The sequence below is a fragment of the Puma concolor genome, chromosome E2, assembly GCF_028749965.1.
Source record: "Puma concolor isolate L17-30 chromosome E2, mPumCon1.1.hap2, whole genome shotgun sequence".
NCBI lineage: Eukaryota > Metazoa > Chordata > Mammalia > Carnivora > Felidae > Puma > Puma concolor.
In genome coordinates, this window is record NC_141681.1 from 27,214,420 (window position 1) to 27,236,971 (window position 22,552).

General features: G+C 43.8%; 1 protein-coding gene across 1 annotated transcript; it reads left to right on the forward strand.

Moving 5' to 3' along the window:
• Positions 1 to 354: 354 nt before the first annotated feature.
• On the forward strand, positions 355 to 21,719 carry GOT2 (glutamic-oxaloacetic transaminase 2). Its single transcript, XM_025920932.2, has 10 exons — positions 355 to 558; positions 9,923 to 10,079; positions 11,722 to 11,850; positions 12,836 to 12,895; positions 13,678 to 13,839; positions 14,059 to 14,163; positions 15,258 to 15,408; positions 15,847 to 16,012; positions 19,742 to 19,892; positions 20,484 to 21,719. The coding sequence occupies exons 1-10, from the start codon at positions 470 to 472 to the stop codon at positions 20,604 to 20,606; spliced, it is 1,293 nt and encodes a 430-aa protein (XP_025776717.2). The 5' UTR covers positions 355 to 469; the 3' UTR covers positions 20,607 to 21,719.
• The last annotated feature ends 833 nt before the right edge of the window (positions 21,720 to 22,552 follow it).

Below are 22,552 nucleotides of genomic sequence, written 5' to 3' on the forward strand. Positions count from 1 at the left end.
CGGGAAGAAGGTGAAGTGATACGTACTTAGCGAAATACTCAGTTGGATGTATGGCTGTAGGCAAACTACTTCAACTACATCAGCCTAAATTTTCTCATGTTTCAAACTGGCATAAAAGCAACTACCTCTACTGTCCGGTCCACGGTGATTAAACGAAAAAGGTTTTCAAGCTCTTTGAACCTTAATATACGGTGTCGTCACCATTCTCCGGAACCACGTGGCCGGAGTTGGCTTGGAGGGGCGTGGTGCGCCGGGGCCGCCCCGCCCACCCACCGCTCAGCCTTGGCCTCGCCGCTGCGCTCCGGCCGCCAGGGTGCGCTGTAACGCGGCTCAGACCGGCGGGCGGCCGCTCTAGCCGCCCCCGGGAAGTCGCTGTCCTTACCTTCAGAAGCAGCCCGCGCCTCGGTGTGTGCGCCCGCTGGCCCTCCGCTCCGTCCTGCAGCTACCCACTGCCTTCTCGCCGCCCACTATGGCCCTGCTGCACACCGGCCGCGTCCTGTCCGGGGTCGCCGCCGCTTTCCACCCGGGCCTCGCTGCCGCGGCTTCTGCCAGAGCCAGGTAAGCAGGACAGACGGAGACGGAGCTGGGGACAACAGGCCTGCCCATCCGGGCTGCGGGCGCCCCCGGACATATCCCCCCTCCCCCCAAACGCAAGCACCACACACATGCTTTCTCTGACACCCCTTCGGCCTCGCTGGGCGCTGAAAATTGAGCGCCGGCGCCTCAAAGTAACCCTCGGGGTCCTACATCCCTCCCCTCTTTTGCCCCCAGGACTGCAGGAGAACGTGTCAGCGCGTTCCCCGGGGTTAGGCAGTGTGGCCTTCTACGGCACCCGGACTTCCATTCAAGGGTGGGGGGTCACGAGACGCGAATTCGGCGCGGTGGGGGTGGGGTGGCGAGGGGAGAGCCAGCGGGGCTGAGGTGCCGGGCCCGGACGGCCTGGCGCCCATTGGCTGCGCCGCCGAGGCTGCCTCGCACCGATTGGCTGAGGCGCGGAGGGGCGCGGGTGCCCTTGATGGGCTGCCCTGGGGCACGGCGGGGCTCACCTATCGCGGCCGCCCTCTGGCCTAAGCAGGGTTGCAGGGCCGCGGCGTACTGCCGGTCGTGGGCCTGGGAGTAGGAAGTACTCGAGAGGAAGGTACCCCGCGGAGGCCCTGGCTTTTCAGCCCAGCTTTCTTTTCTGCATCCCCTGACCTTGGCGCGCGGCATCCTCCCAGCCGCGTTACCGCCTATGTCGCCGGTGACCCCTTTGCTTGGAAAAAAACAGAGGTGTAGTTCACCTCCGTTTTGTTTGCCCTTAGGGGGTCTGATTGTAGAGAAGTCACCGTTCTCCCTCTCCACCTCGCTCTGCTCTCATTCAGTAAATACTTCGTCAGCTATGAGCCAGGTACTAGACCCTATGCTAACGATGGAGGCTGCGGTGAACATGCCTGACGGGGAAACAGGTGCCACTCAAAAAATTATAAATATGTCGTTAAGCCCTGCGTGCTAAGTATTGCCATTAAAAAGCACGGAGTTTAAAGCGAATCAGTAATTCCTTCCTAGTGGAGACCTGAGCCAGGCGATTGATTCACTCAAGAAGGCGATTTGGGACAGGATCCTTAAGTACCATCTAATGAATCTAGTCTCCAGCCCACCTCCAGCTATATATTGACTACAAGGAGCAAAGCCTTGGCCTCTTATGTGCCTTGGCCTTTCCTTTGATTGTATGCGCGTTGTCTTCAAGTCAGCAGAAGTGTGTCCTTACGGAGCCTCGCACTCTTGGCAGTACAATTTTGTCTGGGCTTTCACTGCTCCTTCTCTCCCAGATTTGGCTCCTCCTTGGCCCTATGTCAAGGTGTGCTCTTTAAGCCATGCTACCTAGTGAGCCAAAATTAGGGAGTGGTTATCATTCATGCAGCCAGTTTGGAAAGGGGTGCCTAAACGATGGGCAAGAGAAAGTCTTTCAACATTGTAGTAACCTTAAAATAATTATTGTTTTATAAATTTGGCTGCGTGTCCTAAAGCTTACTTAAAGCGCTTGGTGAAAATCCCTATGGGTGTGACCTTTTAGTCATTCTTTGAGTTTGAGTGGCTGACTCATTTTTCTTTTCAGTCTTCTCACAATTAGAATGTACATTCCACGGGGGCAGAGACCTTACCTACTTTGTTCCCTGATATAAAGCCTTAAAATAGTTGAGTGCCTGTAGTTGAGGAGGTGCTGTTCAGGTGTAAGCAATGATACTTAATTGGGTAATAGAGCCTATAATGATCTGTTCTTAATTCTGATTATTTAATTTTTTGTGAAATAACTGAAGGAGTATCACGAGACCCTTTGGAAAGGCAGTGCATGGTAGTTGTATAATAACCAGTAGCTAGAAGATCAAAATTGTACTATCTTTCCCATTTTTAACTCTGTGATCTTGAGCAAATTAATTAACTTCTCTTCTTATTTTAAAATAAGAATGTGGGGGCGCCTAGGTGGCTTAGTTGGTTAAGTGACCAACTCTTGATTGTGATCTCACAGTTGTGAGATCGAGCACCACAATTCAAAATAAAATAAGAATGTGAAGGAAAACATTTTTTTTAACTATTCTTAAACTATATATTTTAAACTATTTTAATTTTAGTTTTTTTAATATTTATTTTTGAAGGAGAGAGAGACAGATTGTGAGTGGGGGAGGGGCAGAGAGAGAGGGAGACACAGAATCCGAAGCAGGCACCAGGCTCTGAGCTGTCAGGACAGAGCCTGATGTGGGGCTTGAACTCACAGACCGCGAGATCATGACCTGAGGTGAAGTCGGAAACTCAACTGACTGAGCCACCCAGGTGCCCCTAAGCTATTTTAATTTTAAATTTTTTTTTTTTTTAGCGTTTATTTATTTTTGAGACAGAGAGCGTGATCGGGGGAGGGTCAGAGAGAGGGAGACACAGAATCTGAAACAGGCTCTAGGCTCTGAGCTGTCAGCATAGAGCCCGACGCGGGGCTCGAACTCACGGACCACGAGATCATGATCTGAGCCGAAGTCAGCCGCTTAACCGACTGAGCCACCCGGGCGCCCCTAAGCTATTTTAATTTTAAAGCGCCAGGTAGGTTCCCAGGAAAATTACAAGACATTTGAATTAGAAAAGCTTATCTGAATAGTTTGTACCTAACATCTTTTGGTTTGTTAGCCAACATTGCTCAATGGCTGAGGTTTTGCACTTGTCCAAAGTACATTTGTAGGAATCACTTTGTAGGCCACAGGTTATCAGCGTCAGTTTTGTCCCTAGCACTCTTGTTTTCAGCTAGTACTGTCCCTTGAAAACATCATGGTTCTTACATTGTGGGTATAGAGTCTTTACAGTTTTAAGGAAGGGAATGATGAAGGGCATAGAGGTTCTGAACATGATTACTAATGTAGAACTAATCAAATTGGGTATCCATGCTCCTATATTTAGATTAAGATTCAATATGGTGTAGTTGCTTTTAGAATTCTTAAAAGATACACTCCAGAGGCGTCTGGGTGCCTCATATATACTGTTATGTGCTCAGAAAAAGAAAGATTCCACTCTTGATCAGATCCCTGCCGGAAGACTTGAGGCTTTGGTTTCTCAGAGAATCTCTGTACTCAATAAACTTTGTAAAGAACTTGATGAGTAAGTGCTTTTCACATCATTTAATAAGAATGGCACCTTCTGTCCTTGTGGCTTGGGGCAGCAGTCCTGTCATTGTTGATTAAAGGCCTTAGAGACCAAGACATCTGTTTTGAAATGACAGTTGCTTCCTGCAGGTTTTCTATAATAGGTCTTTGACATTCAAAGTATTCCTTTCTCTCACCAGTTAATGGCAGGGATATATACAGGCAGGTGACTGCAAGCTTTCAGGGTCTAAACTGTGGGTAGGAAATAAAGGAAGCTTTCTTCAGGCCCAGGTCAGAAGTTGTTTCAAAGTATCTGTTTCTTACTATTGCTTAGGTACGGGAACAACTAAGCAGCCTACAACAATGAAAAAGAACAGAGGGGTTTTGAGTCCTGGCAGTAAAGCTAATGAGGGAGATGGATGGTAATGATAATGTCTCTCAAAATTGTAGGAAAACTAGTAGTAATTGAAAAGCAAGAGGCACCTGGGTAACTCAGTCAATTAAGCATCTGACTCCTGGTTTTGGCTCAGGTCGTGACCGCATGGTTTGAGAGTTCAAGCCATGCATCAGGCTCCAAGGTGGCATGGAGCCTGCTTGGGATTCTCTGTCTCCTAGCTCTGCCCCTCGGGCATGTTCTCTGTCTCTCAAATAAATAAACATTTGAAACAACTGAAAAGCAAGAAAGACCTGTATTTGGTCATAAAATTATGACCATTTCCTTCTTGAATTGTCTACATACTTGCCTTGCCAGGCTCCATACTGGCACAGTAGAATAGAAGCATAGAAGGAATAATTTAGTAGCAATGATACCAGTGAACAGCAAGCACTCATCCTATTCCAGGCTCTGAGTGTTTTATATTTAATAACTCCTTTCATCCTTATAACAACTCTGTAAGGTGGGTACTGTTATGTGCTCATGTATAAGGAAGGTTGAGATGTAATTGGCTTGCCTGTGCGCACACAGGCTTGTAGGCAGCTGAGCTGTTATTTGAATCCGTGCAGTTTGCTGAGTACTGACATTATCCGAGGCAAGCTAATAAAAGTCTGGGAAATCCAAAAATGGAATAACCTACCCTTTGATAACAGAATTAACTATATATCACAATTACAGCTATTAATACAGAGGCAGTTTCAACTTGTCAGGAGAGCATAAATTTAACTCTGTAATGCTGTGCTGAGCCATCCAGTGTGCCTCGTGGAGGAGTGAAATGAACGAGTGCTGACTGGCCACTGACTAGTTCAAGAGAATCATTTTCAGAAAAGAAATTCTGAATAATTCACTGAGCTTGTCAGCGTGGTGACCGTAGAGAACTTTCACTGTGCTGTGCTGAAACATTTAGTTGAGATTGGATAAGTGATTACTAAAGGAACTTGAGGTATTTCACCTGGGTAATTTGGAACCTTGCTTCCCTAGCTTTCACCTTTCCCTGCAGCACTCCCCCTGCCACCCCTCTGCCCCCAGCTCTTTTTTACCCTTAGCCTTTCTTATGCCTCTGCTGGGAACGCCTTTTTCCTCCTCTCATCAGTAACACTTAGCTCATGTGTCACCTCTTCCTGCAAGCCTTCTAAGCCTATACTATCTCCCCCTTTCCCAGGTTATTAGGTCCTCTCCTCGGTCTCTTAAAACTAATATTCTGTGCTCTGAGCCTGTCTTTATCGCTGAAGGTCATCCTCCGACCCCAGCCTGCTTACAGGTCACCTCTGGGCTAATGTGGTAGATAGTCAGGGGTTGTTTTACTCTCACTGATATTCCCAGCTCTTAGCACATAGCACATCCTCAATGATTGATTTAGACAATCATAAAGACTTTTCTGTAATCTGAATCTGTAAAGAGCTTTTTGCTAATTTATCCTGAAGAAAAGGGGTAATCTTGTTTTCAGAACAGTAATTTACCATGAGGTAAAACCTCAGTTTTGATACATTAATGCATCCTGCTGCTGAGAGTGTGTGTTAGAAACATAGATGGTGCTTCTTGGGTGCACTCTTAGAAATCTCACAGTAATGGGGCGCCTGGGTGGCGCAGTCGGTTAAGCGTCCGACTTCAGCCAGGTCACGATCTCGCGGTCCGTGAGTTCGAGCCCCGCCTCGGGCTCTGTGCTGATGGCTCAGAGCCTGGAGCCTGCTTCAGATTCTGTGTCTCCCTCTCTCTCTGCCCCTCCCCCGTTCATGCTCTGTCTCTCTCTGTCCCAAAAATAAATAAACGTTCAAAAAAAAAATTAAAAAAAAAAATGTTAACACATTTCTTAGCTTCTTTTCAGACTTAGTTTTTATGAATCAAGACAAAATTCACTTTGCAAGTTTTGTCCTTATATGCTCTTTCATATTTGGAACAAGCTGATACTCTAGTATAAGAGATTCTTAGTTTTAATTTCTGATACAGTAAATATTGGTAGTTATACCCCACATAAATAAAAGCTATTTCAGACCCCCAACAAGTTTTAAGAGGAAAAACAGATCCAAAGACCAAAATGTGTGAAGATCACAGCTTTAGAACAACATGACTTTTTTTTTCTTTGAAAGACTAAAACATACACAAAGTTGTACTTCTCTTGTCACATTTGATCTGAGTATAGTCTCAACCACTCATTAAAAATAACTTTTAGGAGCGCCTGGGTGGCTCAGTCAGTTGAGCGTCCGACTTTAGCTCAGGTCAAGATCGCACGGTCCATGAGTTCGAGCCCCACATTGGGCTCTGTGCTGACAACTCAGAGCCTGGAGCCTGCTTCAGATTCTGTGTCTCCCTCTCTCTGCCCCTCCCCCACTCATGCTGTGTGTGTCTCTGTCTCTCTCTGTCAAAAATAAATAAACATTAAATTTTTTTTTTTTTAATAACTTTTAGAGGCACCTGGGTAACTCATTCGGTTAAGCGCCTGACTTTGGCTCAGGTGATGATTTTGCAGTCCATGAGTTCGAGCCCCATGTCAGACTCTGTGCTGACAGCTCAGAGCCTGGAGCCTGCTTTGGATTCTGTGTACCCCCCTCTCTCTGCCCCTCCCCCACTCATGCTCTGTCTCACTCTGTCTCTCAAAAATAAATGTTTAAGAAAAAAAAAATTTTGGGGGCGCCTGGGTGGCGCAGTCGGTTAAGCGTCCGACTTCAACCAGGTCACGATCTCGCGGTCCGTGAGTTCGAGCCCCGCGTCGGGCTCTGGGCTGATGGCTCAGAGCCTGGAGCCTGTTTCCGATTCTGTGTCTCCCTCTCTCTCTGCCCCTCCCCCGTTCATGCTCTGTCTCTCTCTGTCCCAAAAATAAATAAACGTTGAAAAAAAAAAAATTTTTAAAAAAAGAAAAAAAAATTTTTTTTTAATAACTTACAGCCAGGATGCCTGGGTGGTTGGATCAGTTAAGCCTCCAACTCTTGATTTCCACTCAGGTCATGATCTCACAGTGGTGAGATCGAGCCCCATGTCTGGCTCAATGCAGAGCCTGCTTCAGATTCTCTATCCCTCTCTCTCCCCCACTCTTTCTCTCAAAATAAGTAAACTTTACAAAAATAACTTTTAGCCAAAGTAACTTCCATTTCACAGACAAAACTGAGGGGGTGGGCATTGATGCCAGTCCTGCGCAAGCATTTTAGCACATAGCTAAAGAAGCACATAGTTCAGCTTCTGTAGCCACACACATATCACTTTTATACTTTCTTTTATATATTTTTTCTCTTTTTTTTAATGTTTGTTTATTTTTAAGAGAGAGAGACAGAGCATGAGTGAGGAACGGGCAGAGAGAGGGGGAGACATAGAATCTGAAGCACACTCCAGTCTCTGAGTTGTCGGCACAGAGCCAGACATGGGGCTGGCACTCAAGAACTGAGATCATGACCTGAGCTGAAGTCGAATGCTTAACCAACTGAGCCACCCAGGCATCCCTACGCTGTCTTGAAATGGCAACAACATGCTTACTAAAATGACCCAAAGCTATAGCCTTCTAGCCTATGTAAAAATAAGAAGTAAAAATATATGAAATTTAAATTATGTTTAGTAATAAATGTGTCTATATCCTCTCTTAGAAATTGATCCAGGTCACGATCTCACGGTCCGTGAGTTCGAGCCCCGCGTCAGGCTCTGGGCTGATGGCTCGGAGCCTGGAGCCTGTTTCCGATTCTGTGTCTCCCTCTCTCTCTCTGCCCCTCCCCTGTTCACGCTCTGTCTCTCTCTGTCCCAAAAATAAATAAACGTTGAAAAAAAAAAAAAATTAAAAAGGCAAGGCTATCCATGCCACTCCCCTTACCTGATCAACAACTCTAACCCTCCTCACACCCAAAGAAAACAAAACTTTAATGACTCCACATGTTCTCATTATATCCAAGATGAGACACACAGGAACCTGTATTTTTTTTTAATGTTTTTATTTATTTATTTTTTTTATTTATTTATATATGAAATTTATTGTCAAATTGGTTTCCATACAACACCCAGTGCTCACCCCAAAAGGTGCCCTCCTCAATACCCATCACCCACCCTCTCCTCCCTCCCACCCCCCATCAACCCTTAGTTTGTTCTCAGTTCTCAACAGTCTCTTATGCTTTGGCTCTCTCCCACTCTAACCTCTTTTTTTTTTTTTTTTTCCTTCCCCTCCCCCATGGGTTCCTGTTAAGTTTCTCAGGATCCACATAAGAGTGAAACCATATGGTATCTGTCTTTCTCTGTATGGCTTATTTCACTTAGCATCACACTCTCCAGTTCCATCCACGTTGCTACAAAAGGCCATATTTCATTTTTTCTCATTGCCACGTAGTACTCCATTGTGTATATAAACCACAATTTCTTTATCCATTCATCAGTTGATGGACATTTAGGCTCTTTCCATAATTTGGCTATTGTTGAGAGTGCTGCTATGAATATTGGGGTACAAGTGCCCCTATGCATCAGTACTCCTGTGTCCCTTGGATAAATTCCTAGCAGTGCTATTGCTGGGTCATAGGGTAGGTCTATTTTTAATTTTCTGAGGAACCTCCACACTGCTTTCCAGAGCGGCTGCACCAATTTGCATTCCCACCAACAGTGCAAGAGGGTTCCCGTTTCTCCACATCCTCTCCAGCATCTATAGTCTCCTGATTTGTTCATTTTGGCCACTCTGACTGGCGTGAGGTGATACCTGAGTGTGGTTTTGATTTGTATTTCCCTGATAAGGAGCGACGCTGAACATCTTTTCATGTGCCTGTTGGCCATCGGATGTCTTCTTTAGAGAAGTGTCTATTCATGTTTTCTGCCCATTTCTTCACTGGGTTATTTGTTTTTCGGGTGTGGAGTTTGGTGAGCTCTTTATAGATTTTGGATACTAGCCCTTTGTCCGATATGTCATTTGCAAATATCTTTTCCCATTCCGTTGGTTGCCTTTTAGTTTTGTTGGTTGTTTCCTTTGCTGTGCAGAAGCTTTTTATCTTCATAAGGTCCCAGTAATTCACTTTTGCTTTTAATTCCCTTGCCTTGGGGGATGTGTCGAGTAAGAGATTGCTACGGCTGAGGTCAGAGAGGTCTTTTCCTGCTTTCTCCTCTAAGGTTTTGATGGTTTCCTGTCTCACATTCAGGTCCTTTATCCATTTGGAGTTTATTTTTGTGAATGGTGTGAGAAAGTGGTCTAGTTTCAACCTTCGGCATGTTGCTGTCCAGTTCTCCCAGCACCATTTGTTAAAGAGACTGTCTTTTTTCCATTGGATGTTCTTTCCTGCTTTGTCAAAGATGAGTTGGCCATACGTTTGTGGGTCTAGTTCTGGGGTTTCTATTCTATTCCATTGGTCTATGTGTCTGTTTTTGTGCCATGTTTTTATTTATTTTTGAGAGAGAGATCTAGTGAGGGATGGGCAGAGAGAGAGAGAGACACAGAATCCAAAGCAGGCTCCAGGCTCTGGGTTCTCAGCACAGAGTCTGATGCGGGGCTCGAACTCAAAAATTGTGAGATCACAACCTGAGCTGAAGTCGGACACTTAACCGACTGAGCCAGCCAGGTACCCCAGGAACCTGTATTTTTAACAAGTTCTCCAAAAGATACCCCTTAATAATTTTGAGAACAAGATAAAACCCAAGCCCCTTTGAGGGGACAGTATCACATAATACTCTTGCCCTTGTTTGCTTCTTTTGTGTCATCTTTTACCACTCTGTTTCTCATAGCCCTCTTTGCCTGGGAATTCAGGACAGGTGTGGGCTACTTTAAAAGCCTACACATGCACCCTGTCCTCCCCATCCACCTTCTCCTTGCATTTGTGTTAAAATCTTTGGTCTTCTGCATTCTTCTGCAAAGAAATGGATTTTCAGCAGATCTGAGATGTCTCTGGCCATGGAAATCTAGCTACTATGACTGATTTCATTTTATTTCCCATTTCAGCTCCTGGTGGACCCATGTGGAGATGGGGCCCCCAGATCCCATCCTGGGAGTCACAGAAGCCTTTAAGAGAGACACCAACAGCAAAAAGATGAATCTGGGAGTTGGTGCCTACCGGGACGATAATGGAAAGCCTTACGTGCTTCCTAGTGTCCGGAAGGTGAGTTTGCCATTCATCTCCTGCCTTCTCAGGGTGGGTAAACTGGAGAGAGCTCCTAGAGAGTGGCAGAAAGAGCACCACACTGGGAGTCGGGAGACCTGGGTTCTAGTTCTGGCACTAACTGCTTGAATCACTCAGGTTGTCTGCTGTGGTCTCCTTGGCTGTAAAAGAGACAGATTGGAACTGTGTGGTCTTTTTCAAGATTGAACTTACGTGATTTTCTACTGAAGCAGGCATCGTCTCGTATTTAATCCTGAGGGTGCACATAAGGACGAAGAATTAAACATTGCCTTTTGGTGATAAGAATAGCCCTTTGTGGATGAGGGTTACTGTGGTTATTTTCCATTTCCTCTCATGTTGATTGCCTTAATAAAGCTCTCACACAGGCATGCTCTGTCCTTTCTTCCTACTGCACTGTAGAATAATTTGTTTTATTTTTGTTGTATTTTTATTAGTAGTTTTTCTATTGGTTATCATTATAACTTTAAATAATCCTGTTAGAACAGTTTTTTTGAAAGAAAGTATGAGTGTCCTTTCCCTCTGCACCTCCTCTATTGATATATGAATGCTTCTTTGTCACTTCTCAAAGTGGGGTGGTGATGCATCATTCCCCCATACAGGCACAGTGAGTGAACATTTCAAAAGAATACTTCCAGGTGAGGGTAAGGAACACTCTAACCATCTGAGCTGCGCACTATACAGCAGGCTGGCCCAGCCCTCATGAGCCACTGAAATAGTAGAACATGGCCTGAATGAACCACTGGAAGAAGAAATTTCTTCCAAAAGTGTGGGAGTGTGCGTTAGGTGTCCTCTCTGTGACTCTGAGTACAAAAAAAGGGCTCAATTGTGAGGAGAAGACCCATTGAGAACTGCTGGCTGCTGGGTCTCAGGTCATGCAGAAATTGCTCTGGTCTCAGCAAGTCAGTTTAAAGTACTCAGCAAGTATTAGCTATTTTGCAGGCTGGAACACCACCACAAGCTTTTGTACATACTTCAAGTTGTTCCCCCATTCAGCTGAGATTCAGGAAGGTTACTAATTTGCTGAGACTCACACAGCTAAAGGGACAGCCACGCCTCCATCTCCAAAGCATGAAGATATGTGGCTGTTACTGTTAACGGTTTGAAGTTCTGAGACTGGCGTGTACCTTGAAATACTACTTTTTTATGTATTTACTTTGATTTTATCATCTCATATCTACTTATAAGTGTTTTAAGTGTTGCTCGTAAACCTTGTTCTTGTGCATTCCAAGAATGCCATTTTATATTAAATATTGACCAAGAGAACACTGTACCCATTCATATAAAAACCTAAACCATATAAAAAATATATGTATGATTTTAAAAATTAGAAATATTTCTGTTCTGCAATATAAAATATTAAGTATTCTACTTTTTTTATAGTTTGTATTTATTTATTTTTGTGTTTTCAAGATTTTCTTTAGATTCCAGTTAACATGCAATGTAATATTAGTTTCAGATGTAGTACTTAACCCTTTTCCTTGGACAGTACTTCCAAAATAAAAACAAGGCTTCACTTCCTTTATATTGAATATATATGTTTAAGTTATAAAACATTAAATATTAATCACAGTAATTCCAGGTAAGGAGAAGAAACTAAGCAGGTGCATTTTCTCTTGTCTAGGCAGAGGCCCAGATTGCTGCAAAAAATTTGGACAAAGAATACCTGCCCATTGCAGGACTTGCTGAATTTTGTAAGGCATCTGCAGAACTAGCCTTGGGTGAGAACAATGAAGTGTTGAAAAGTAGCCGGGTAAGCAGAGCAGACTCTGGCATCCTACAGTCTGTGTTTAAATTTAACAGTTTAAACAAATGTGAACTAATTTAAACAAATAGAGATACATCACTTTGTATGATGGTTGTTTGCAGTAACCACACTATTGCTAATATCTCTCCTTTAGAAAGTAGGTTGGCACTTGTTAAATAAACGATTTCATATCACACCAATCCCAAAAATGCAGCAGTAGTCCTGAAAATGGAATAGTAATTTGATTGAAGATTTGACACTGCTCTGTGTATGCCTATGTTTATCTTGTACTGAATATGCTTTAGAAACTTAAAAAATGAAAGGACAAACTACAGGACGCCTGGGTGGCTCAGTCGGTTAAGTAAGTGTCTGACTTCATCTCAGGTTATGATCTCACGGTTCGTGAGTTTGAGCCCCGCATCAGGCTCTGTGCTGACAGTGCAGAGCATGCTTGGGATTCTCTCTCTCCTTCTCCCCCTCCTCACTCAAAATAAATAAACTTTTAAAAAATAATAAAATGTAGCAATATTATTATAATGTATTGATTTGCTTTTCAAGGAGCTTTGATGTTCAGAGACACATTGAATTTTGTATAATTCTAGAATATTTTAATGTAGTGACCACGGTATATGTATAAATTAGCCCTTATTCATGGGGAGCGAGTTTGGGTCCTGAAAGTTTCTCATCTACCATATGATACTAATAACAAGCCCTAAGGAATTAGCTTCTCCATCAGCAAACGTGTTGGAAACTGAAGAGGTGGCTTTTGAGAACTCCAAGGAGAATCAATCTGTCTCTTAGCAAATGGGGAAATGAAACAATTAGTGCTGTTTTCTCGTTTGCAAATACCCATTTGGAACATTGTCTTCAACTGCTGAAAAATGAAGGGCAATGACTACAGAGTACTGCCTCTGTGGGCTTGGCCTCGGTTCTGTATCTGTGGGCCTCTAGCGAGTGTTGGACCTCCCTGACCGTGGTGTCTCTCCTTCAGTATGTCACCGTGCAGACCATTTCTGGAACCGGGGCCTTGAGGATTGGAGCCAGTTTTCTGGTGAGTCTGGAAACTCCTTCAGGAAAAAGCTGTAAGACAGTCTGTAAGCTGAGGAGGAGGGTGTTTTCCTATTGCATGTGTGTTTGCTGACTTCTTTCCACATAATTGGAAGATTTCCTATTCTCTGATAAATGGAGTCACGGGTAAGGAATATGAAAGTACTTTAACTAATTTGGATTTAAGTTTTAAAAAAAAAGTACTTAAAAACTACAAGGAAGATATAATAATAATAATAAGGCACCTGGGTGGCTCAGTCAGTTAAGCATTTGACTCTTGGTTTTGCCTCTGGTCATGCTTTCACGGTTAGTGGGTTCGAGTCCTGCATCAGGCTCTCTGCTCATAGTGTGGAGCCTGCTTGGGATTCTCTTGCCCTTTGTCTCTCTCTGCCCCTTCCCCGTGAACATGTTCTCTCTCTCTCTCTCTCAAATAATTAAACTTTAGAAATTATAATAACAATAAATATAATTTATTGAGCACATATGTTACTAGCAGCTTTTGTTTTAACTCAGTTAATCTTTATGAAGGAGGTTCATTTAATGCTATTTTACAAGTGAAGAAAGTGAGGCCCAGAGAGGTCCCTAACTACACAGCCAATTTCCTTGTCAGAGCCTGGATTCCAACCCAGGCATTCTTGATGCTGAGTCATACCGTCTCTCAGTCATTACTGTCTCTCAGTCATTGAGATAAACTGAAGAGAAAAATAGAGAAAAATGTCTTCCTCCATAAACTATGTCACTTTATTTTTCCTTCATTTTTCCATTCCCTTTCATCCCATTTTTTAGCAAAGATTTTTTAAGTTCAGCCGAGATGTTTATCTGCCCAAACCATCCTGGGGAAATCACACACCCATCTTCAGGGACGCTGGCATGCAGCTACACGGTTATCGATACTATGACCCCAAGACATGTGGCTTTGACTTCACAGGCGCTATAGAGGACATTTCGGTAAGTGTGGCTTTCAGGGCAAGAGGGCTGAAGGAACAAGCTTCCTCGTGGAGATTTGATGCCTCACATCTCAGTCTCAATATCTGACTTAAAATACTGGGGATGAGCTAATTCTTAGAACTCATATTATCTTCGTTGATCAAAAATAGTGACCCTACAGCATTTCAGGTAAATTATCTTGTTGAGGGCTGCAAAATCATCTGTTGGTTGTCTTTTTAGAAAATGCCACAGCAAAGTGTTCTTCTCCTGCATGCCTGTGCCCACAATCCCACGGGAGTGGACCCTCGCCCTGAGCAGTGGAAGGAAATAGCAACAGTGGTAAAGGTAAGGAGACTGAACTGACTGGTGACAGTTCTGTGTTCAGTAACTAGCCTTAGATGTTTGCCTTGGCAAAGTCTTAACAATGAGAATTAATTACCCTTGAGCCCACGTTGTTAAGTTGTCAGGAAAGAACTTCTCATTTGCATAATTAGCAGTTCTTAATTGATGATACGTGAGCAGCTTGCAAATAATTTTTGTTCCTCAGCCTAGATGTGGGTAATTCTGATAAATCTTGTCATTGACTAGCCTGTACAGTGGGTACCCACTGGTCCCGGGATGTCTGTCATTTGCCCTGGTCCTTGTTACTTGTTCATCTTTTATACACTGTCTCATGTCCCCTCCTATCCTTGCCTGTTTGCTCAGCATTGCCATTACCATTCACAGCATCAGCTGTCAGAGAAGGCCCTCGTCAAAATTTTAATGGAGGAGGGGCACATTGGTGGCTCAGTGGGTAGACTGTGTAACTCATGATCTCAGAGTGTAGAGCTTGAGCCCCACATTGGGGATAGAGTTTACTTAAAAAAAAAAAATCCAAGGGAGGAAAATATTCCTCTTGCCTTATGTCCGCGTTTTCACTTCTTTTGGTTTCCCTTTCTTTACATTCTGTCAAACCTAAGGTGTAAATAAAATGAGATGTTGGGGGGGGGGGGACAGAGAAAGAACATTCAGAGAGCACTTTGAAGATGAGATGGTTCTCATGAGGCCTTCCCATGATTTCTGGGTATAAGGTGAGGCTGCCAGAGTTACATTAGCCCCAGAAAAGGCTGATGCTGGTCCTGTGTCGACTGGACCACAGTAATTACCCAGACTCCTGTGGGCCTGAAAAGAGCTTCCTGTTGGATCAAGCAGCTTTCTGGGAAGACTGAAATTAAGAGTCTCTTTTCTTAATGTCTTTTTGAGGGACCATATCCACCAAAGTAAAAACATATATAATGATACCTTAACTCAAGGAAAATTAAACATCTCCAAATTGCCAGTTGGAGAGAAAACTGTGTTGACTCTATGTGAGGCAGACGTTGTCCCAGTAAGCACAGGCAGCCATGTGGGTTGTCTTGAGAAGGACTCCCTAAAGCTTTGCTCTTCTCTTTCCTTCCCAGAAAAACAACCTCTTTGCATTCTTTGACATGGCCTACCAAGGCTTTGCCAGCGGTGATGGTAACAAGGATGCCTGGGCTGTACGTCACTTCATCGAACAGGGCATTAATGTTTGTCTCTGCCAATCCTATGCCAAGAACATGGGCTTGTACGGTAAGCGGAAGGCCCCAGTCTGTGATGTCTGTCCCAGTGAGATTGGAGAAGCGCTGGAAAAGGACACCACAGAGTGTCTGTGCCTGTCCATGCGTGTGTGTTACCCAGAGAGGAAAGACCGGTAACATGGATCTAACTGATCTTAGTCACATCATCTTTTGTGTCTCTTAATTCCTCCAGCAGAGAAAACTATTGTTTCTCTAAACAAGAAGTAACCGTTCCATGAGCCAAGAAGTTGGATATAATAAGAAACCTTTGAGTTCTCAGGCTTTCTTTCTGTTATCTCTAAAGTCACCATACTGGATGTTGAAAGGTTTTTATTTATAACATATTTTTGTGGCGTTGCTGATGGAAGCATAACATGTAGCAAATTGAATCATTTGTTTCAGCATTTTACATTGGAAAACTAGAAGACAGGATCCCTTTTTGTCTTCTCAGGTGAGCGTGTGGGAGCCTTCACTGTGGTCTGCAAAGACGCTGATGAAGCCAAAAGGGTGGAGTCACAGTTGAAGATCTTGATCCGTCCCATGTATTCCAACCCTCCAATCAACGGGGCCCGGATTGCCTCGACCATCCTAACCAGCCCTGACCTTCGAAAACAATGGTAAGAGCACACTGCCACTCCCCAGCCATCTGTCTGCCCCACCACTGATCTTTCAAAGCTCCTTTATAATCAGCAACTAGTGACATAGAAATATCACGCAGCCTCCATATATGGAAGAGGCAGAAGGGAGAGAGGAGTGGGCATTTTTTTTTTTTAGCACTTCCAAATAAATACATTGGAGACAAATGATTGAGAAATGGCAGGGTTTTTTTATTCTATTATCTGCATGCTAAGTAAAACCTGCCTTCTCCTCAAATTGAGTTCAAATTGAAGTACCTTACATAGGAAAACTTTTTTAAGAACACTATATTTTTGGTTCTTAATCCTAGTAATAACTACCACCGAACCAGTATTTCTGCTTGAGTTTTTATTTTTCCTACCATCTGAATCTCTTGGCCCCTGTGCTCTTAGTGTTACTCGATCTCTTTAACCACAGTCCACATAAGACAGATATTTGTATCATGACTCTGAACACATTACCTGTAAACATATATATAACTGACATGGTTGTCCAAACTTAATATTAGGCTTCATGTGTTATATTTAAATTTTTTTTAATGTTTGTTTATTTTTACGAGGGAGAGAGAGCATGAGCAAGAGAGGGTCAGAGATGGGGGCACCTTGGTGGCTCAGTCGGTTGGGCATCCAACTTCGGCTCAGGTCATGATCTTGCAGTTTGTGGGGTCAAGCCCTGCATCAGGCTCTGTGCTGACAGCTCGGAAGCGCCTGCTTTGGATTCTGTGTCTCCCTCTCTCTCCTTTTGTCTTTCTCTCTCTCTCTCTCTCTCTCTCAAAAATAAACATTAAAAAAATCAAAAAAAGAAAAAAAAAAGGGTTAGAGAGAGAGGGAGACACAGAACCCAAAGCAGGCTCCAGGCTCTGAGTTGTCAGCACAGAGCCTGGTGCGGGGCTGAAACCCACAAACTGAGATCATGACCCAAGCCAAAGTTGAACACCAAACCAACTGAGTCACCCAGGTGCCCCTTCGTGTGTTATATTTTAATATTTTCTTTTTTTTTTTTATTTAAATGTTTCCTGAATGCCAGTTGCATCCATCTACCTTGAATTTATGACCTACTCATGAGTCAAGACACACAATTTAGAAAAACTTTATCACCTACTAATGGGTCCTGACACAATGTAGAAAACCTTGCTCTAGATCAGAGGTTGGCAAACTTCTATGGATCAAATCTCATTTGTTCCCTGTTCTTGTAAAGTTTTATTGGAACACAGCCACACCCATTTTTGATGAATTACGTGTGGCTGCTTTTATGCCATATAGCAGAATTTAGTAGTTGTGACAGAGAGCAAATGGCCCACAAAACCTAACAAATTTATAATTTAGCCCTTCATAAAAAGTTTTCCATGTTAACTCTACTGGAACTTTAAAAAAATAAAATTTAAAAAGTAAAAAATAAAAAGTTTGCTAACCCCCTGCTCTATATAATTCAAAGTTAATTAACCAAGGGGCATCTGGGTGGCTCAGTCAATTAAGCGTCCAACTCACGATTTCGGCCCAGGTCATGATCTCACAGTTTGTGGGTACAAGCCCCACATTGGGCTCTGTGCTGAAAGTGTGGAGCCTGCTTAGAATTGTCTCTCTCCCTCTGCCCCTTCCCTGCTCGTGTTTTCTCCCCCCACCCCACCAAATAAATAAACTTAAAAAAAAAAAAAAAGCCAAGATGCCCATGAACGATGTGATTTGTTATAACAAGAGTTTGTCCTGTGTAGCCAGTTAATTGGGGGAATAGATTCCTGAGTAGCTTCCTGAAGAGAAAAGCTAAATCTGTTGTCTGCTGTCTGCAAGGAACTTTATCTGCAACCCCCCAACTTTTCACATGACAGCTACCTTAAATTAATCCTATGAAACATTGAAGTAAGTCTGGTTCAGGGTAGTTCTTTCAGTTCAGTAGTCCATGGAGGGCTTACCAAAATATTAACTACTTTTTAAATTCTACTTTTTTCCATTATAACATTAACGTGTAAGTACATTTCAGAAAGTTTAGGAGAGGGAAAAAATTAACTGTAAATATAGTCACTGTAACCCAGCTTTTTTCTTCACTATTTTTCATCATTGTAACATACTATATATTTTACTCCTATATATGCGTGTTGTAGGATTAGTTTCGATTTGTCTCTTAGAATTATACTACGCTTTTTTTTTTTAATGTGTGCACATCAGTACACATCAAAAGTCTGTAGTGTACAAAGATGACAAAGGTAGTATGCTGGATGAGTAAGACATTTCTACCTGTAGAGTTTATAATCCAGTGAGAAAGGTACGTGTATGGCATTGATAAAAGAGACAAGGAATAAAGGCGGATGAAAGGAGCAGCCATCGATTCTAGGGGGAAATGAGGGAGGACCTAATGAAGACAGCAGCATGTGGGCTGTGCCTTGAAGAGAAAAGGCGGCTTTTTTTCCCCCAAAGGAGATGAAGAGTAAATGAAAACCGGACAGATGTGCATGAAGAAAGGCACACATTACACAATGTGCATCAAAAGTCCCAAGTGGTTTTTTGTGGCAAAGACACTGAGTGGGAGGAGGATGGAGAAGGCAGCAAAGCTGGGAAGGTGGGAGCAGATAGATCATGGAGCACCTTCACTGGTATCTTGAGAAGTCAGAAGTCCATTCTGTGGGTAGCAGGGAGCACAGAAGGGCTTCACCAAAGTTGCCCTGGATCTGGCCGTGGTCACACTCCCTGCCTCTAGCACCCCGGCCTCAAAGTAAATGGAGCTGGAGAGATGGAACCATAGGAAATGTAAACCCAGTGCCATCCCTAGAAGGGGCAGGGCTCCAGCTCCAGCCAGTAATCACTCTGCTAGTGCCGAGTTGCCAACTTGCCATCTTTTCCAAGGGAGGACAAATCCATGTTTTTAGGGGCAAGTGCCCAATTGTAAATGTTTAACGAGTCACAAATGACTAGGACTCTCATTTGACTTGTAATTGGCGATTGTGATCTGTTCTGTGTATGGCCTCATCATAGGTGGTTAAAGAATGTGAACACATAAGAACTGGGGGTAAACTATAAATGTTTCCACAGTCGTCTATTTGCTGAGAACAGATAAGAATTTCCTCTAGAGCCATAGGAATAGAATGGGAAGAGGAGATTCTGAGGAAAGCAGTGATTATGTACAGAACCGAGTGAGCCATGTGGATCAGGACTCCTTTCAGCCACCCAGATAGAATTAACATCTCTTCCTGGGGCCTTCAACACAGCACTGTTCTATGGGTTCTTACCTTCGCTTGCCTTGTTCCATAGTTGGTTGTTCCCAGGTTTGTTCCCAGTGTCAAGTTGTAAGATTTACAGGCAAGGACTATGTCTTAAGCCTCCCTTTCTCCCTACCACCTAGCACATGGCTTGGCACATTGTAGCCTCCCAGTGCACTGTCTTAACTGCAAACGCAGGAGTGTTTCTTCCATCCATGTTAAAAATAAAGTCATAGTTTACTATTTAAAACACAACTTTTGCCCCCACATAAAGTATGGAGAACCTTAGCCTTCCTAGGTTTGAGTCGTTCTTTCATTTTTCTTAGTAACTCAATTATGTTAATCATTTTAGCTGCCTAATCAATATAGTGTTCTAATAGAAAACGGAAGGCTATAACTAGCATATAACTCAGGATAGTACAAAGAATTGAGGCACACTAGGGGAATACTCATGTCAGCTGTGGCTTGTCTGTCAGTGCTTGTCCGGAATTGAGCTGCATCTTGGTGGGTTTTTGCACAGGTTGCAGGAAGTGAAAGGCATGGCTGACCGCATCATTAGCATGAGGACTCAGCTGGTCTCCAACCTCAAGAAGGAGGGCTCCTCCCACAACTGGCAGCACATCACTGACCAGATTGGCATGTTTTGTTTCACAGGACTGAAGCCTGAACAGGTGAGTGGACTCCAGTTTCTCCTCAGCTGACCAACTGATGAGTCTTTGCAAAATGATGGAATTCCTCATAGATCACTTAGCTGTTCAGATTACTGTTAAAACAGTCGTTTGAAGCCCTTTTAGGTAAAGGAAGAGTGTGGCATTCATTTTGTTTTGTTCTTAGTCATTTACCTGTCTGTGTCCCCCATGAGGTTGCACACTGCTGAGGAGCAGAGCACGTTTTGATCATTTTTGTGACCACTGCTGCTTCTCTGAAGAGTTTCCCAAACCAAAAGGAGCCTGAATATTGATAGGAGACATAGCTGTTCCATAGCTGGATTCTGGATCTATCTTTCCTACAAATGCTGAAATGAGATTTTTTTTTTTTTTTTTTTTTTTTTTTGCCTGTCCACACCTCGGTATTCATCCTACTTTAAGATAGCATTTTGTCCTTCTCTCCCTCTGCACTAGCCTACCAAATTCTGGGAATAGGGTTTAAACGAGAAAATAGAGTTTTCTGTTATTTTCCTGTTTTAACCCTTGGCCACCGTGCCACACCTGGCTGGGCAAATCCCCCTGCCTGGGAGTGCTCCTGTACTCTTTTCTCTGCAGGTGGAGAGGCTGACCAAGGAATTCTCCATCTACATGACAAAGGATGGCCGCATCTCTGTGGCAGGAGTCACCTCAGGCAACGTGGGCTACCTTGCCCACGCCATTCACCAGGTCACCAAGTAATTTCCCTGCTGAGAAAGAGCAAACAGCCTTCCTGTCTACAGCCTCTGCTGTTGTGAGATTCACACAGAGGAAGGAGGAGGGCGGGTGGCGGTGAGCAGGTCATTTCTTTTCAGCGACAGTACTTAACACTCAACCATTGTGTTTCTCGGAGAAGAACATGTAGTGAAATAGGGCAGAGGCATCTGTGGCTGGTGTCTGAAACTTTGTGGCTCAAAACCAAACTCCTGCTCATGCTTTAACTCCAGCTGTTCCAAGAGTTTACATGTACAAGAAAGCCCAAAAAAACCTGTCGATCATGCCATTGCAATGTTTCTGAAGCTTTAACTGGAGCACCATATGGTGTTGGGGCACCTCTGCAGATCCAGCACGAGAGTAGCACCTACAAGAGGTGTTGTGGGAAGACCTCATTCTAACATTAGCAGTCAGTCCCGTGTCCTCCCGTGATTGAGCAAGCTTATCAACAGACCTTGTTCCAGAAATCATGTTTCATGAAAACCAGCAAGTCTGCTGCCATTGCAGCGAGGAAAACAAAAGATACTGTTTCCTGTCTTATTTAAGGGGGGGGGGGGGGGGGGGGGGAAGGCCCTTCTTTTTAATACTGTCAGGCATTTTAATGTTCCTCTCTTCTCCCTTATCATTGCTGTTCTTTTCCTTACGCACAGAGATCTATAACTAGCCTAGATTTTCACCCTCTTCTCTTGCTCAATTGATCATCAACCCCATCCTATAGGATTTACTTACTTGAAGAATGAAGAACATATTTTACCGTTCATCCCATACCCTCACCTTTCTCATCAGAGAATAGCAGAGAGTAAGTCACTGCACTTGATTTTCGTGTCCTCTTCAATGATGGTCTCCTGTCGAGGTGTCGCCTCTGCCCAGTTGGACCCCTCACTTCATCCAGTGCGGTCGTGCAGTCTCTCATCTCACATCATGAGCAGGCCATGCAGGGCAGACCAGGAAAGAGGATATCTGGGCTTTGGTTTTAACCTTTGTGTGCTGCCAGCTAGGCTCAGGCTTCACCCTCTGGAAAGAAAACCGCCATCTGCTCCGATCACGTAGACTTCTTGCAGCCTGGTTTCTCTGTTTAAAATAAAGATACTGTAGACCCCACCACTGTCTACTATGTTATGTTTTTCTTTAATGGGAGGAAAGGGTGGGAGTGGCTCTGTGTCCCAGAAGTGTGCGGTCATGTTCAGCTGCCCATAAGCCAGTGGGTGTGTTAGCTGTTCCGAATGTAAACTGAAGCCACGTCTTTGTCTTGCCATTCGGCCTGTCTAGTCCAGCGATGTTGAAAATGCAGGTATAATCCTTTAGATTTTTGGGGACATGTGGAATACCTCAAAGGAACCTATAGATAGAGCAGGGATGAAGAAGGGGGGTGGGTGGGCAGTGGTGACTAGGTGTCTACAGGAGCTAAGCAGGTAATATAAACAGTGAATGTAAATTAAAACTGATGTGAACTAGAGATGAGATCATGACTGGTAAGCAGCCTTCATCTCGGTATTGACTGGCAGGGAAGTGACAGCACTGCAAGAACCAAAAGTTTAGGGTTGTGGGTCTTAAGTTTTTTTAATAAAATGAAAATCCTTGTTTTTATGGGAGGCCAATTGATGCTTAAAAGTTGGTAACTAATTCAATTTTTTTTTAATGATTTGTAAGCAAGATGCAAGCAATAGATTGCCAGTGTGGGGCCTTTAGCCTGAAGTCATGTGCTCTGTCAGCAGACTTCTCGCACTAGTGGCATCTGCTTAGCATCAGTGCTACCCAAGGCTATTCTGTCCCCTCTGCTTCGTGCTAGGAAGCATTCAAGATGGGACGGCTACTGGCCAGACAGACCGTGGAACAGGAGTCAGGCTCAGAGGCCATCCACGGTGTTCTGACAGTTGTTGGGAGGGGAAAGTGGGCTCTTGTTTCTCCTCACTCCCTGAGGGACACAGTGCATG